Source organism: Cololabis saira, chromosome 10 (genome assembly GCF_033807715.1).
Source record: "Cololabis saira isolate AMF1-May2022 chromosome 10, fColSai1.1, whole genome shotgun sequence".
Taxonomy (NCBI): domain Eukaryota; kingdom Metazoa; phylum Chordata; class Actinopteri; order Beloniformes; family Belonidae; genus Cololabis; species Cololabis saira.
In genome coordinates, this window is record NC_084596.1 from 32,519,004 (window position 1) to 32,535,378 (window position 16,375).

Genomic DNA, 16,375 nt, shown 5'->3' on the forward strand with positions numbered 1-16,375 from the left:
TCTACCTTATTCTTGTTCTATTTGAGATTTTCAACGTTTTCTGAGTTTTCTGAATCTGAATCTGAAATCAATAAATTATTTCTACTTGTTTTTTTAATGATTCAGATATATCGGTCAGTGCAGCATTGATCCCCATCCCCCTCCTTCAGTTGGAGCGCCACTTCAGATTGATCAAGAACGATCTGTCTGGAGGACAATAACGCGATTGCTCACTTAAACACAACTCTACTCCCGGAGAGTATTACAGGTTCCGGCTAAATATATTTATACCTCATTAAATCCCATCTTTCATGCTTCTTTAGGTGTAAGTAATTCTGTCACGGCTCCATTGAGAGGTAAACGGGAAATAAAACCATCATATTGAAATATGACATAGAAAATAGTGTTTTTTTTATAGACCTTTATTATTAAAAGAATGTCATAGATATGTTCAGCAGCCAATAGATGTGAAATTCTCCAATAACATAGGTGATGGAAGCATAAGTGAAGGACAGGAGGTTTTTATCAGAGCAGTGAGACATGTGTCATGTCCATGTGAGTAGAACAGGAAAAACATGCTACGTAGAGAAAAAGACTGGCATAGGATAGTCCATCCCATTATTGTATGCATCATTGGATTTGTACTTGCTATCTCCGTCCGAGTGAGTGAAACTTCTCCTCTCTTGCCTCTTCGTAACACTACGTAGTCTTCCTGTGGCTAGGTCACTATGCCAGCAGGGTACCTTATACATGTTGATGGACATTTTTCTTTCCATTCAAGTGGCTGACTTCCTTGCAGCCTCTACATAGTTTCCAGCTTCCTGCTGAATGCCCAGGTATTTGTAGCTGTCCTGAACATCCACTGTGCTGCCCTCCGGCAGCTCAGTAGTGATTATCATGCCCCTTTTATCCAGCCCCAATGAGATTCCGATATCTCTGCTGTATATCCCAGTGAGGTGGATCAGTGAGTCGATGTTTCACTCACTATCGGTGTGCAGCTTGATGTCATCCATGTAGAGCCGGTGGCTGATATTCTGACCCGGTGTCCACAGCCACTCTTTAGTGGTGATCTGGCTGAGAGGGTTCAGCAGAACAGCAGTGGGGACAGAGCATCTCCTGGGTGTGTGCCGCACCTGATGGTGACTTGTGAAACTGGCTTTGACTTGGTCCTCCACAGTCCCATCCAGCGCTTGATGAAGGCTCTCGGTGTCTATTATATAACACTTACAATATTTCTATCTAATATCAACATGAAAAATATGGCTAACATTCGTCAAAAGTAAGATGTACTTAAATGAATAAACCTTGTGTTCTTGGTTATGTGTTGCTCGTTATTGAGGTCCATACATAAGAGTTAGGAAGTATATGAATCTAAATGCAAAGACTTTTAACTTGTACATGTTTTTGTCTAGGATGAATGAGAAAAACATGATTGGCGTTGTGTTAGCCACATCAGGTTAAAAAAAACCTGTAAAAGTTATGTATTATTCACGTTTCACACTCTGCTGTGCACTTTGAGCCCTGTTCAGTCTGGGTTTGGTATACGAGTGTCATTTAACAGGAATCTTGCTCACTCTATTTAATGTCACACGATAGTGATTCACGTTGAGTTCAGGTGGGCTTCTGTGATCGTAGTCTTGAGTAAGTCCACTAATGGTGACCTGATGTGATCAAAATCACTCAAGAAAGCTTTCCATTGCAGTCTGATCCAAAGGTCTGACCTGCTTTCCTCTCAGAGGAAGCAGAAGGCCACGCTATCATCTAAAATGCATGGCTACTCGGGGTGAGGAGGGAAGGAGGTCGAGGCTGGCTTCTCACCTCAGGTCCAGAGGGAGAGCTGAGTGCATCATGGGAAGGACAAACCAATCCAGTCTTTTCCACTTATGGATGAGAACAAACTGGAGTTCACCTGCAGAGGACCTGTGTTTATACTGGAATATTACCGCCTTCAGTGACCAGGATTCATAAAATTCATATCGCCAATGTTAGCAATCTGTACCTGTCCCAACACTGATAAACAAAGAGGCAACATTAATAGATGGCAGAATTAAAATGTAATTCAATGTAATGACGCAGGGCAACTGTCTCGCCAGTATATAGTCTGTCCAAACTCATGTGGTGGTTCTGAGTCCTGACTGCTTTCATGTCATCACGTGGGAGTTGAGCCAGTGTTTTGGTCCCTGTATGAATTGATGGTAAAAAGGAAGGAGACTCTGAAGTTTAGGAAGAGAAGCTTAGAGGATAGTCTAGCCGAGATAGCCGAGGAGAAGGGGGGGTCTGGACTGTTGGCCTCAGAACTGGCTCTCTGCTTTTTGCAGATGACGTGGTTCTGTTGGCCTCATCAGGCCAAGACACTCAACTCCCGCTGGATCAGTTCGCTGGAGCAGTTCCCTGCTGAGTCTGACACGGCTGGGATGAGAATCAGCTCCTCCAACTCCGAGACCATGGTCTTCAGTTGGGAAAGGGTGGGGTGCCCTCTCAAGTCGGGAATCAGATCCTTCCCCAAGTGGAGGAGTTTGAGTATCTCGGTGTCTTGATCATGAGTGAGGGGAACAATGGAGCGGGAGATGGATAGGCGGGTTGGTGCGGTGTCCACAGTGATGCGGGCTCTGCAGCGATCTGTCGTGGTGAAGAAGGAGATGAGCCAAAAGGTGACCCTCTCGATTTACCGGTCAGTCTACGTTCCTTAAAGACAGGGGGAGAAGCTTGGTCGTGGACACCTCCCTGGTGAGGTCTTCTAGGCATGTCCCACTAGGAGGAGACCCCAGGGAAGACCAAGAAAGTCAAAAGAGTCCAGCAGGTACATCTCGTTTTTAAAATGACAAGATTTACGTTTCTATACGGTCAAAACGTACAAAGACCGGGTCAAATACAGTATTACAAAAGTAATCTGTGCCGATTCGTGCGGTGAATCAGACCAATTTGACAATTCTACGTCACAATGTCTGCATTCAGGGCTTATCCATAACTTCGTGCAGTTTTCAAAAATCATAATTATTTAATTTAAGAGTACGCTAACGCTTCAGTAAGCAGTAATGTTTTTAGGCCTGATTTAGAGCTGGATGAAGTGACCGGGGAGAGGGAGGTCTGGGCTTCCCTGCTTAGGCCACTACATTCGATAAGCGGAGGAAAACGGATGGATTAGAGCAGGGGTCGGCAACCCAAAATGTTGAATGAGCCATATTGGACCAAAATAGAAAAAAGTTGAAATGTTGAGAAAAAAGTCAAAATGTTGAGATTAAAAAGGAAAGGAAAAATGAAGAAAAGAAAGAAAAAAGGGAAAAAAGAGGAAAAAAAGGGAAAAAAAAAGGTCAAACATTTTTGAAAAAGCTCCAGGGAGCCACTAGGGCGGCGCTAAAGAGCTCTAGAGCCGCGGGTTGCCGACCCCTGGATTAGAGGATATCACGCACTTTACTGTGTCATGAGGATGGTGAAGAATTTCAGTCTGGAAGCTTTTATCAGTCTTATTGCACCCACTTACCCTCGATGCTCCATGTGACTCCTACTCCCGACACGACCACCAACATCAACACCTTTGTACTTTGTTAGTGAATCAAAGGACTGATTTCAAAGAACTGATGCTTGTTTATGGGGCACTGAAAGGGCAGGGATCAAACCTCTCAGATATGTCTCTGCAGCACACGTGAGATCATTTATATCCTTACACAGTGAAACAGGCTTTACTCGCTATGCCAGTAAACTCTGAAATGTACCTCCTGATAACGTCCAACATGCCTCAACAGCAGCCGCTTACAAATCCAGACTTACAGTACTGCTGTTTTCATTTGGTTTCTTTTCCTTTAAGTGTTAATAATTTCTCTTAATTATATTTAAATGGAGAAAAAAAACGTAAGTCTTGCAATAAAAAGAGTTCTGCTTAACTGATTAATTACATTTAATATTCTGTTTAGTAAACGTTTAGTAAAAATGTGTAGTAAGACAAGTGCACTTAATCCTAAAATACATATAATCTCAAAACTGAGCTTCTGAAGTCAGCTAGTGGCAACTCAAAGATCAGGGACCAAGGGATTTGTTGGGTTTTCACCTATTTTCTTTATTTTTGTGTTGACCTGTTAATCACTATTAATCTGTCAAATCTCTGTTATTGTCTCTGTAAATTTATAAAGTATTTTGAACTGCTTGTATGCATGAATTGTGCTTAATAAATACACTTTTCTTCTGTATGAGAACTACTTGTGTCCTTACATAAAAACATAAATGTGGAATGTGAACAATTGGGGGAAGAAAAAAAACACTATATTAATCTCCAAAGGGAAATAAATTAAAAGAATGTGAGATTCATAAATTTTAGTTTGGTTGGCCACAATAGTTCAGTTTCAATTATTGATATCAACATACTGTATCCACCTACACAGCATTTTTATGATTATTTTTTATAATTATTCATCTTTATAATCATTCATCACATTTCTGTAGTAACATGAAAACATTCAGTCTTTCTCCAAAACAACACATGAATATTGTTCATATGTATTTCATATAATATGAGATGTCACTTTACCAAATAGCAATACAGTCCTTCAGATAGTCCCGTCTGAGCGTCCCAAGGCGTGAGGCGGGCTGTGCTGCACAACGTGCATGTGAGGGTGAGGTCGGCTCTGGGGGCTTCAGTGGGGCGGGCTGGTGGAGATGTAGGTAACAGCTTCTCTGTGCAGGAAGGGATGTGCTGCAAAATCTCCTGAGAAAAAATGGATCCCCTCAATGTCCAAAAGCTGCGTCACACCTGAGACTGATGCAACTGAGGGGGCAGAGGTCAACTCACACATGCATGATAACACAAACACCCAGAGAACGAGAGAGATAAAGTAGGAATGACAGAGAAAAACTACAAACTCACTTCCAAAAAAAGTTAGGATGCGGTCCAAGATACACATTTTTAAAAATCCATGAACCCATATTTTTTTTCAGAATAGCACATGGAAGACATATCAGATGCTAAAAGTGCAACATTTTACCACTTCATGGAGAATATTAGCTAATTTAGGCATTTTTATGGCAGTAACATGCCTCAGAAAAATGGATGGGGGGGCACAAGGCTGGAAAGGTAAAAAGAAACACCAAGAGAAATATCTCACAGCGGGTTGGCAACAGATCAGTGACAACAGAGTACAAGAAGAGCATCTTACAGAGGCAGAGCATCTCAGAAGTAATGACAATCACCAATCTGCAAAACACAATGGGTCTAAAACTTGTGAAACTATTCTTGAATAATGCTGCTTGTCATACAATTGTGAAGATTTTTAATATTTCTTCGTGAATAATAAATAATATCAAAAGATTTGAGTAAACTGGATAAATCTCTGTAGTCAAGGACAAAAGCCAAAGCTTAACAGTGACTCTTTGGAGGACCAGGGGGGTCGTGCAAAGTGTTATACGAATTTTGTTTTTTAAATCATTGCTTGTTAATTTGGAAATAATAAAATATATTAATGAATTGAAATGCAAATTAGTTCATAAATACATAATAAATACTGAAATATTTCAGCTGTTTTGTAATTGAACACTATTAACACAATTGAACATTCATTATTAAATAATGTATTTTTAAAATATTTTTGAAAATGCATGTCCAAATAAAGAAATAATTTACAAAATTTCTAAATTAATCTAGTAATTCACTTTCTACATAGGCATTTAAGTTAATTTATTTAAATGTTTTTTTAATTATATGATTTCATAATTAATTTATTAATAATTATACAATTTCCTTTTAATAAAATATCCAATAGGAAAACACCTTATAAATTAAACTATTTATGTATTTATATTAGTAATGAGCATTTGAAATAGGTTTTTCTTAACATAGTACTTCTTTCACTTTCAACACTTTATATGTTTTATGATTAGGACAGGAGACTTGCAAATTAGTACATTCTATTTTTTTTTACATTTAATAACTTTTTGGGATTGACAGAAATGTTACATGTGTTCTTATTAATTACTTCCTATCTCTACATCTCAATTTGTATATTGCGTTGGGAGTTAGTATGTGAATAAGGAGGTGTTTATTATTATATTTTTTTCATAATTTTTTTTATTTGGGAAATATAGCCAGTGGTACCCTGAGTTCAGTCTGAAAGGCATCATCGTGCTGGTCTGTCGCTAGGTAAGCGGAACAGAAAACTAGCTTGTTTCCATCCGGATGACCATTAATGTAGCACTGCAGCCAACACAAACCAACCACGCGTGTTCACGGCTGATGTCACGAGGGGATAATTATCCAGCAGATTCGTTTAGAAATTAAAATGTCAGCGGGGTCAAACAAATCAGAGGTTTCCGAGGAAGCGCCGCCTGCAAACTGGATCCTGCAGCATCCGATGGTGAGAGAGAGAAGGTTGTTTCTCAGTAGTAATATCATCTCCAGCCTGTCCCCATAACAGGGTGTGTTGTCAGTACCAGCAGATGAAGGCTCTGGGGGTGGAGGACAGCGCCCAGCTCCACGCTGCCTTCCTGGTGTACATGGACCTCGCTGAAGGTGAGGTCTGTTTCCATGCAGAGAGCTGCAGATCTTTGTATATCATTATGAGAAGAAAGAAAACCCTGTCCAAGTCAATGGATGATGAGATTATCTGTAAAATAAGTTACTACTGGGGGCTCTGAAATGCACAGTGCTGGAATAATGAGGGTTAAAGATGCTCCAACATGGAGTCTGAGTTACAAGTCTTTATAAATGTACAGGACTGTCTCAGAAAATTAGAATATTGTCTTTATTTTCTGTAATGCAAAAATGTCATACATTCTGGATTCATTACAAATCAACTGAAATATTGTAAGCCTTTTATTATTTTAATATTGTTGATCATGGCTTACAGTTTAAGAAAACTAAAATACCCTATTTAAAAAAATTAGAATATTCTGGGAATCTTAAACTGTAAGCCATAATCAGCAATATTAAAATAATAAAAGGCTTGCAATATTTCAGTTGATTTGTAATGAATCCAGAATGTATGACATTTTTTTTTAATTGCATTACAGAAAATAAAGGACTTTATTACAATATTAAAATTTTCTGAGACAGTCCTGTATATGCAAAGAAACGTCCGGATGGAAACTTGAAGCAAAGTATTGCATGAGAGACATGTTCCCCTTGCTTGTGCAGTGCGGCGGTGGCAGCAGGTGTCTTGTGTCAGGAGTCCCGAGCTGCAGCTGGTCCTGCTGGAGGGACGGGAGAAGGATGAAGCACCGGTCCAGTCCGTCCTCCCCCTGCCAGCTCACCGGTCTCTGGCCCACAGAAGGTGACAGAGATGCCGGGGGGGCTCCCGGGTTTTAACCGTCGCAGGCTGCTTCTCTCACATCCCTAGTAACCCGCAGCTCCCTTCTCTTCCCCGTGCAGCATCCGCCACGTGCTGGACCGGGGCTTCCCCATGCTCCTGTGCGCCGTGGCAACAGACTCCACGCTGGTGTATCAGAGGATGACTGATGGGCTGGTGACGCCGGACCCCCCCGCGGGCCCTTTCCAGGACGAGGGCCGGCGGCAGCATCGGAAGAGGCGGCAGCGGCGCTGAGCTGCTGAAGGAGAAGACGGGGGATTCAGAGAGGATGGAGGCGTGGTGGTCGCGCATGACTCCTAGTGATGAATTCAGAACCTCAATCCAGGTTGTAAATGGCTGAACTGATGCTGCATGAGAACGAGATGCCTGGTACCAGGATGTACCTGGACAGGTCTCATATGACACATGATGACGGTGTCCTGCAGCAGCGGATTAGGTCCTCGGCTGTTAGTACGTCTCCCTGAGACACGCTCGGCGTCTGCATGTGGACATGCTACATGCATGGAGCATGAACTACAAGGATATGGTTGCAGCATGGAGAGATTCCTCTTCTGTATTTACATTCAGCATCTGCCAAGAGCATTTGAGCGAGCTTCCACTTGTTTGCAGGTTTCATTTAGAGAGCAGATGAACAGAATACGTTGGCCAACATGCAAGCTTGCCCGGTTTTCACTCCTAAGACATTAACCAGCTGGTTTTTGTTCACGCTCAGCCTATAAAGATCTGATTATTGATCTGCCTGCGGGCTGGTGTAAACTCAAGAGTAACTCAGACTGTTGTGGCGTGTAGGACGGCTCCGGCTGCAGACCTTCCTCGTGGGTGCACAGCACCGTTTTCAGTTTGCTGCCAGTCATTCACACTCTTTGCAGTAAAACGTACGACATTAACTATGTAAAATAAGACTCTTGACATCTCTCTTGTTCTCCATCTTGCAGGTCAGCTGTGTCGTTTCTTCTTTTAAAACATTGTCTGTTAGAGGGATAAATTCCTGAAAACCCTTTTATTTCTTTCAATAAAAGAAAAAAAAAAATCACATGGAAACACAATGATTTAACACTGGTGAATAGGATACATGATCAGATTCATACGTGGCATTACAGTGTCTATTCGCTGGATTACATGAAACTGATGTTGAATCGGGGCCCGGTGGCCCCGGTGTGTACGAGTGCACGTGTCTTTCATGGTGCAGCGGTGTCTGAAAGTCAGGAAAGACTACATGAGACGGAGTTTACAACACTTTAACCCTGAGCCTTGTTCAACGTAAAAATCCCATGAATCTCAACAGAAACGGACGCAGACTGACGTACGCGCGGCACTGGCCCACGCGCTGTAGAAAAGAGGTTCACACCGTCTCCCTTCGCTGACCTCCAGCCCGGCGGGGAAGCATTCCCGGGTGAAGGTTTTCACTTAGTTAAAGTCCACCGGAGAGCTGTGGCTGCTGCTGCAGGGGGTTCCCGCCCGCAGCGGCCTGCAGCCTCCACACGTCTCCAGCAGGCACCTGCCGACAGTTCCAGGTCCCCACCGCTGTGGCCCGGCGGCGGCTTCAGTCAGGACATAAACGCGGGTCTCATTCTCACCTCGGAGGATCTTAAAATAGTTTCAGGTTGTAATCTTGATTAGGAGAGCAAAAAGGTGCTTGCTTGGAGTCAGGACACTGCTCTTCACAGGTACTCGTGGGGTTAATCAAAACGTGGCCGCTCCCTGAACGTGCTCCGATCCGTCGGCACCGCTGGAGTGACGGTCCCCTTTCATTCTGGGACGGCTGGAGTTATGTCATATCCTCCTCTTCTGAGCAGTAGTCCCGGCCCTGCAGGAGACACACACCGTTACAACAGGGACATGCTGGTACTGCAACCAATCACAGCCAGACACAGAACCAGGAGTGGACTTTATGTGCCCATGTCACCGATCAACCAAGGTCAACCAAGGTCCTCATATTCTGATGTACTAATTATATCCTTATATGAGAATTTATCATCTGAGCAGCATAAGAGGATTAAAAAAACAAGTAAAAACAACCTCAGATGTATTATACACTTGGGCTGGGCGATATATCGAGATTTGAATATATAGATATATTTTCAAACGCGATATGGTACGAGACAATATCGTTTATATCGATTTAAAAAAAATATATATATGATTTTGATATAGCTTATTTTGTGACAAATTGACTTGAATGTTTTATTTGAGATTTGCGCAAATGTTTTATTTGCACAACTGTCAACCTCAGTGGAAAAGTCTTCCTGTTACGGTCTACATTGTATTAATTGCACAGTGTATTTTAATTTAATTGTTATGCAGGAAAGGGATATTTGTTTTATTTTATTCAAGAAGCATTTTTATTCTATATATGCAGGCAGTTTATTTTTATTTCATTTGTTTTATACATTTTGATATTGTGCAGACCTGTTAATAAAGGTACCTGTGTGACATTTGGCATTTTTTAAGGGTTTGCCTCAGAAAAAAATGAAGCTAACAGAGATGCTATGCTATAATGCTTTGGGGGAAACCCCAATTATGGCACAGAAAAAAAATCGATATATATCGAGTATCGCCATTCAGCCAGAAAATATCGAGATATGACTTTTTGGTCCATATCGCCTAGCCCTATTATACACATGTAATTGAATGAAACCTGTCATATGTGTGTAGAAAAACTGAACATAACCCATAATTATAAAGGCTTGTACAAACACCAATAACCTGAAGTCACTGTTTTCTGCTTGATGTCTCCGACGTGGTTTTAGATCAGTGTTTCCCAACCCTGGTCCTCGAGGCCCCCGGTCTTGCATGTTTTAGATGCCACCCTGCTTCAGCACACCGTGATACATCCAGAGAGACCTTGATAACAAGCTAATGAGGACCGTTAATTAGAATCAGGTGTGATGAGGGCCAGGAAACATCTAAAACAGGGGTCACCAATCCTGGTCCTCGAGGGCCGGTGTCCTTTTTTTTTTTTTAGTTTTCTCTGCTTTAACACACCTGATTCCAATTAATCATCGTCATCACCTCGTCATCAAGGTCTGCACAATTCTGTTAACGACACAGTCACTTTTATCACGGTGCAATGAAGCAGGGAAACATGTAAAACATGCAGGACAGTAGATCTTGAGGACCAGGGTTGAAGACCACTGCTGTAGAGGAAGGTGGCTGCAAATCAGAGGTTTTTGCAGTCATTCATTCACATCTCTACAGCACTGAGAGACAAGTTAGCGGTCTGGACTTTGACTGGACCGCTGCAACGCGGCTATCAGACGGGCGTCAGCCGTCAAGTACAGCTCAGGTATCGCAACCAGTATCAGACAGAAAGAGAGGGTGTCAGAAAGTGATGTAACATACAAAACGAGAAGAAAGTTTAACCCATGGTAGTTTGCTTCTAGTTGCTTCAGCAGCTGAGCGAGAAAAGCATCATCAGATTAAAGAGGTTTTTGTTTCTTTTTTTTTTAATGAGGCCTCAGATCGATGACAAATCTAAATGGATTAGAATGTATTTGATAGGCTGATTTAATGGAACCAAAAACGTGGTCAGTTTTTCACACAGTTTCTGCGTTGAATCTTATTTTTACTACACAAATAACGACATGCTGATAGGCAGATAGGACCGAGCTCCTCATGACGGGCGTGTTTCAGTTTTTGTTTTTTTCCTCGGCTACAACAGTTTTATTCCACATTTACACACAAACCTGTGATTATATCTATGACCTTTTTTCCTCTTCCAAAAGTAAATGTTCATATTTTCTGGGTTTTGGGAGAGGACGTCCCCTTTCGTACGGGGCGGGAGGTCAGAAGTGTTTCTTCTCCAGGAGGACTGAGTGAGCCACGTCTTTGTAACAATGTAATAATATATCTGGGACTTTGGACGCGACATATCCAGATTTACGGTGTGGTTATGTCACCTGCTGTCTCTGTAACTGAGCAGGTTTGAACTCTGGGATGCTTCGTCGTCATTTACCTTTTCAATTTTCTCGTCCAGCATCCGGAAGAACTCCTGCTGACTCTCGGAGGAGTGGATGCTCCTGGGGGAAAGACAACGCAGCCGGTTAGAGCGCCACACGTGGACCCGGGACCAAACCTGTTTACCAGGCCATCGGAGATGCTTACAGAATCTTTCCATTTGACCTTGGGTCGTCCACGTTTTGTCCCGTCCCGAGCAGCGCGCTCTTCTCCTGCAGAGCAACACATGCACATGAATGAATATGTACACAGTCTCTCTTCCTAGAAACTATAATCTCTCATTTTTGTGTCAGTTTCTCAGTAAAATGCAAAGGGAGCCAAGTAAGTTCCTACAGATACAGTATAATATAATACTACATGTATTACTTCAAGAGAATGTATTTGCTAGTGCCACATTTACTTATTTCATGAAACTTTTAGTTTTAAAATCTCAGATTTATTTATTTCCAATGAATTGGTTTTCATCCTGATATCTGACTTCTCTTGTATCCAGATGATGGATCTTCTGAGTCAGACACACTGGAGAAGAAGGCACTTTTTAACGTGTCCATGACCACGGCACTTACTGTATCCTCACACTTACTCTCACACTTAACCTCACACTTATCCCTACACTCATCCATCCATTTTCACTTGTATGTGAGAAAATGCACGGCAGGAACCGTAACCGGATGAATATGTTGTTTATGGACACTTGTTCCTGAAAGCTGCTTCTCTATCTGACTTAAATCAGACAATCATGCAGCCTTGTTTGATTATAAGGAGTTGGAACAAAGATTTCATTTCAAAATAAATGTCTCCTGAAATTAATAAAAGGGTTGTAATATAATAAAACTACACAAAAACGAGTAAACATCTCTAGAAATGAATACATGTGATATTAGACAATAAAAACCTCGAGAAATAATTATTTGGAAGTAAACCAAAGTCTTTAGAAAATAATGGTCCACTGATATTAAAAAACAAAAGCCCCATGAAATTAATAAATGTAGACACATCTTATCAAGTTTTATTAATGATTTATAATTTTTTTGTAAATAAACATTTTGTGTTGTTTTTTTTTTGCTACACAAATGTTATATTTGCATTCTTTGTGTATTAATCTTGTTTTTTTATATATTAACAATATTTCTTTATCCATTTCTTCAGTATTGATGGAAACCTTTCCACAAATAAAATTTGATCAGATGCGTCACACGATGAAGTCATGATCTGTTTCCAAAGATAGCTACAGATAAACACAGAAGACTACAGTAGATGTGATTAAAATCCCCATGGGAGACATCAAACCGGAGGAATAAAAGAGGAAACACGCACGGAGCCGTCGTGGCCGTCCTCCCCCGCCTCTTCTCCGCTGATGTACTTGACTTTCTCCACCGCCTTCACCTTGTACTCGTCTGTGGCAGAGAGGGGGACAGAGAGGAGCTCCTCTTATGAATGTGCGACAGCAGATCCAGGACGACCAGCTCTCAACCCTCCGAGGTTAACGGTTCTCACAGTTCAGTACTTGGCAAAGTGATTATGTGCTCCAACTCTCACGCTCCGCACTAAATCCTCTCCCAACAATAGCTGGCAAAACACAAGGGCTGATGGCCTGATTCTCCTCTTTTCTCAGCCTCTCCATCGCTCATCCTGCACACTCATGGTCGCCTGTGCAGAAATCCTTCTGAGCAGAGGCGTCAGATTAACGTAGTGAGAGCTATATATTGATTATATCTCGGCGGTGATGATAACAAAACTCTGTTAATTGAGCTGCAGCTTCCCATGTGGTTAAAATGGTTGAAGGAGAATCGCCTGGTTCCTGTGGATCATTTATAAACTTTTCCAGACTGATGAATAGCAGCAATACTTCTCTTAAAGCCCTGCTCATGTCTTTCCCTCTTGGCATTGTTTTGACACACCTAAATGCTCCAGACTGGAGCTTTTTTGTTTTCGTGGTTGGGTCAGATCTGTTACATAAATGTTGTTATGGTAAAAGGTGATAAGATTATTATGTGTTTATAGAAAGAGGGGGTACTAACTTTTGCACTTGACGATATTTTAGCACTAAACGACATGGGATAGAAGAGGAAACTGATGAATCTGTGAAATTTACTCGATGACATCCTCCCAACGTGAGCTTCTGCTCGGCTGTGGAAGCGATGGAGCTAAAACCCGAAGCCGAACCTCCGCTAGTGCCGGTCCTCACAAAGTGCACAGTGTTTTTTTATAGAGCTGAAACCGTTGAGGTGGAATAATCGAAACAAGTCATCAAATTACACTGCAGTCATCGTGATAATTGACTGAGACGGATGGCTAACATTTAAAGGCCAAACACTCTCTGCTTCCATTTTAGGGGACATAAGAATATGCTGACTGACTGATATATTGATTGATTTATTGATTATTCCAGACTAAAATAAATCTAAATGTTTCTCAGTGATTATGAAATTGTTAGACTTGAAGATTGGAAACTGTTCTTGTCTGCAAACATGGAAATACTAATGCAGTAGTTAGCCCCACTGTTCACAGAGCAAAATGATAGTTAGATTACAGGTTAAAGGCCGGGGTACCGCCTGGGCCGGTCCTGGGCCCACCACAGGGCCACATATAGAGACAAACTAACCTGTATGTGTGTGCATGTTGGGGTGGAGGGCGAGGGACATTATGGATAAACATTGATGGACAGAAAATTAACTAAAACATTACAGATTCAAGTAGTGACACATGCAGGTGTGTATGTACAGATGGAAGTACATATACTTAAAGAGCACACATACCTTAACATATATGAAAACAAGACGCTCTGCTCCCACTAGCCCCCCCCCTTCCGCTCAGGACACCTTTTTGCACCTTGACACTTGACACAGTGTGAAGATGCCTTTTTTCCATCCCAGTGTCATCCTCTTTTGGAAAAATGGCACCTTATAACAACAATGGTGCCAACGGTGTTAACCGAAGTCAAATTCCCTGTTTGATATGTTCAAACGTTGTCATTAAAGCTGATTCTGATGTGCTAATAAATAGGTACTAATTTGTGCCAATGTGTATACAAAAATATACTACTACTTTTACTCACTAATATCGATGAATAATGAAGTAAAAAGGGGACATAATACACATATAACCACGAGAACGTGATGATATCTGATTTTACCATCTATACTATACATAAATGTACGTGTACAAATTATTTTATGTGGTTTTTATCCAAACTCCTATACATTTTCCATCTAAATAAATTATACCATAATCATAGTGTTTACTACATACTATATATCTATATTACCCGGTTCATCTACTAACATTAATAGCCATATTAATCATCAATATGACGTACATGATTTTGGATTGTAGGAGAACACGCTAACTCATAGTTCAGGTCTCCCTGAGTGAAGTCCAGAGTTTTCCACTTTGCTACCGTTAGAGTCTGAGTTTGATTTGCAGCGAGTGTCCGTCTGTAATCTGAGCCGACTGGTCTTCTCTTGGGAAGTGTCATGAAATGTTGATGTTTTTTACCAGTGAAAGGATTCAAAATCGGTGTAAAACTGTGTAAGTACAAACACAGAAATTAACAGATGCATTCTTTTAGCCCCATTTGTGACAAGTCTAGTTTTCATGGTTAAATATAAACATTTATGGTTAAAAATACCCCCCTATAATTTAATTCTCACCATGTCTAGACCGTAAAAAACAGTTAAAAGCGATAAGCTCTAGACTCGCAGAGGAAAGACCCTCCACAGGGGAAAGTGCAAGTAAAGGGTTTGGTGAGGAACAAGACACCAAAAAGTGCATCAGCTGAAAGCATCGGGGGCATGTGAGGAGGAATTATCTGAATTATCTCCAACTGGTAAACAAATGACGTCCATGATCATGTACAGATGGAGCTTAGATGGCTGTTGATCAGCGTGATCACGTTCCAGAACGAGCTCCAAACCATCGTTCTCGTCTTTATGGCATTAGCGTCCAGCTTTGCAGCACAGATGTGAGTAAGAATGACGCCCACTCTCACTCATTCATTCATTCATTCAGATGTCTATTTTCTCTCTGTCCCATTCAGAGTCACGTGGTGGCAGGAGCCTGTCCCCGCTGTCACCAGACGAGAGACAGCCCGGACCCGTCCCCACTCCATCACCGCCCGCACAAGGACCAAGGACACAAACACACACTCACTCATTCACTCCTGCAGACGATTCAGAATCACTCACCACCTTGTTTTGTTCTCTGTTAAATTAAGTTGCATTTATATTGCATTTTCACTTCCCCACATCAGGGTCACGGGGCTGCAGAAACAAGCGTACACATGATCCCAAGAATGTGTGATATCTTACGTCATAAGTAACGTTTCGTGTGCACATGCATGGTTTTGATGCTCCAGGACTTCTCACGTTGCCATTATTGCATTATTTTTCTTTCTACATTGTGGATTAAAGAACTTTTAACTTCTCTAATTTGTTTTTTTCAGGTTGCAAATATGTCCAGTCCACTTGCACAAACAGCTTCTTCCTGCGACAGGATTTTGTTGGCTTTCGTCTCTTTTGGACTCATCTCCTGATGGTTTTACTGACTTAATAGCAGAGATGTAATGAATGCCAAATTATGTTTGTTTGTTTTTTCAAAATAAGAGCCCTAATCATTAAAGAGCTGATCCCTGAACCACTCTTCCAATGCGGCTGTAAATACCTTCAAATTAAAGCTACAAATCTGCACTCTAAACTCTTGTTTATTATGAAGAGAAGAAGAATTTCAGGATGAGCTCTGATGAAATGAGTCTAGATATTTGTAGGCGGTGAAGGCACTGACCAGAGACGACGTCCCCGTTGCTGTAGGCTTTACTCTGGCCCTCCTCATCGTTGGGCACGGCAGACACCTGCTTGGCGGAGGTGCAGCCCATCTCCTCCTCCTCAGCTGCTCTCCTCCTCAGCCCAGAGCATGACAGGCACACCTGAGGACAGGTACGAGGAAGTGACAACGTGGGTTTAAAAAACAGGACTTCAGGAACTGATCTTGTGAGGCATCATGTGTGCTGAGAAAAAGTTTGTGAACCCCTTGGAATTAACTGGCTTCTGTAATAATTTGCCATTAAATGTGTCACAAAAGTCACAAGAACAGACAAAAACAATGTGCGCCAGCTGATATCATTTATCATACCTTTATACAACAGCTTT

General features: G+C 41.6%; 2 protein-coding genes across 2 annotated transcripts in view; one reads left to right on the forward strand and one right to left on the reverse strand.

Annotated features, from left to right (window-relative positions):
- Window positions 1–6,083: 6,083 nt before the first annotated feature.
- On the forward strand, window positions 6,084–9,601 carry tsen15 (TSEN15 tRNA splicing endonuclease subunit). Its single transcript, XM_061732581.1, has 4 exons — window positions 6,084–6,320; window positions 6,394–6,475; window positions 7,100–7,235; window positions 7,334–9,601. The coding sequence occupies exons 1-4, from the start codon at window positions 6,246–6,248 to the stop codon at window positions 7,503–7,505; spliced, it is 465 nt and encodes a 154-aa protein (XP_061588565.1). The 5' UTR covers window positions 6,084–6,245; the 3' UTR covers window positions 7,506–9,601.
- zgc:55943 (uncharacterized protein LOC406337 homolog) overlaps window positions 8,253–16,375 on the reverse strand; it is a 9,366-nt gene continuing 1,243 nt past the window's right edge. Inside the window, exons 2-6 of the mRNA XM_061732582.1 lie at window positions 16,011–16,152; window positions 12,546–12,625; window positions 11,376–11,440; window positions 11,227–11,290; window positions 8,253–9,078 (exon numbers count right to left, since the gene is read on the reverse strand). Coding sequence (XP_061588566.1) covers window positions 9,040–9,078; window positions 11,227–11,290; window positions 11,376–11,440; window positions 12,546–12,625; window positions 16,011–16,101 — 339 coding nt within the window. The 5' untranslated portion in view covers window positions 16,102–16,152 and the 3' untranslated portion in view covers window positions 8,253–9,039. The remainder of the gene's footprint in view (window positions 9,079–11,226; window positions 11,291–11,375; window positions 11,441–12,545; window positions 12,626–16,010; window positions 16,153–16,375) is intronic.

What these genes read in the sequence shown, in the direction of transcription:
- tsen15 (XM_061732581.1), top strand. Translation starts at nt 6,246, where the DNA reads ATGTCAGCGGGGTCAAACAAATCAGAGGTTTCCGAGGAAGCGCCGCCT. An exon ending in GGATCCTGCAGCATCCGATG is followed by an intron (nt 6,321 to 6,393) that starts GTGAGAGAGAGA and finishes GTGTGTTGTCAG; the next exon opens with TACCAGCAGATGAAGGCTCT. An exon ending in CGGTCTCTGGCCCACAGAAG is followed by an intron (nt 7,236 to 7,333) that starts GTGACAGAGATG and finishes TTCCCCGTGCAG; the next exon opens with CATCCGCCACGTGCTGGACC.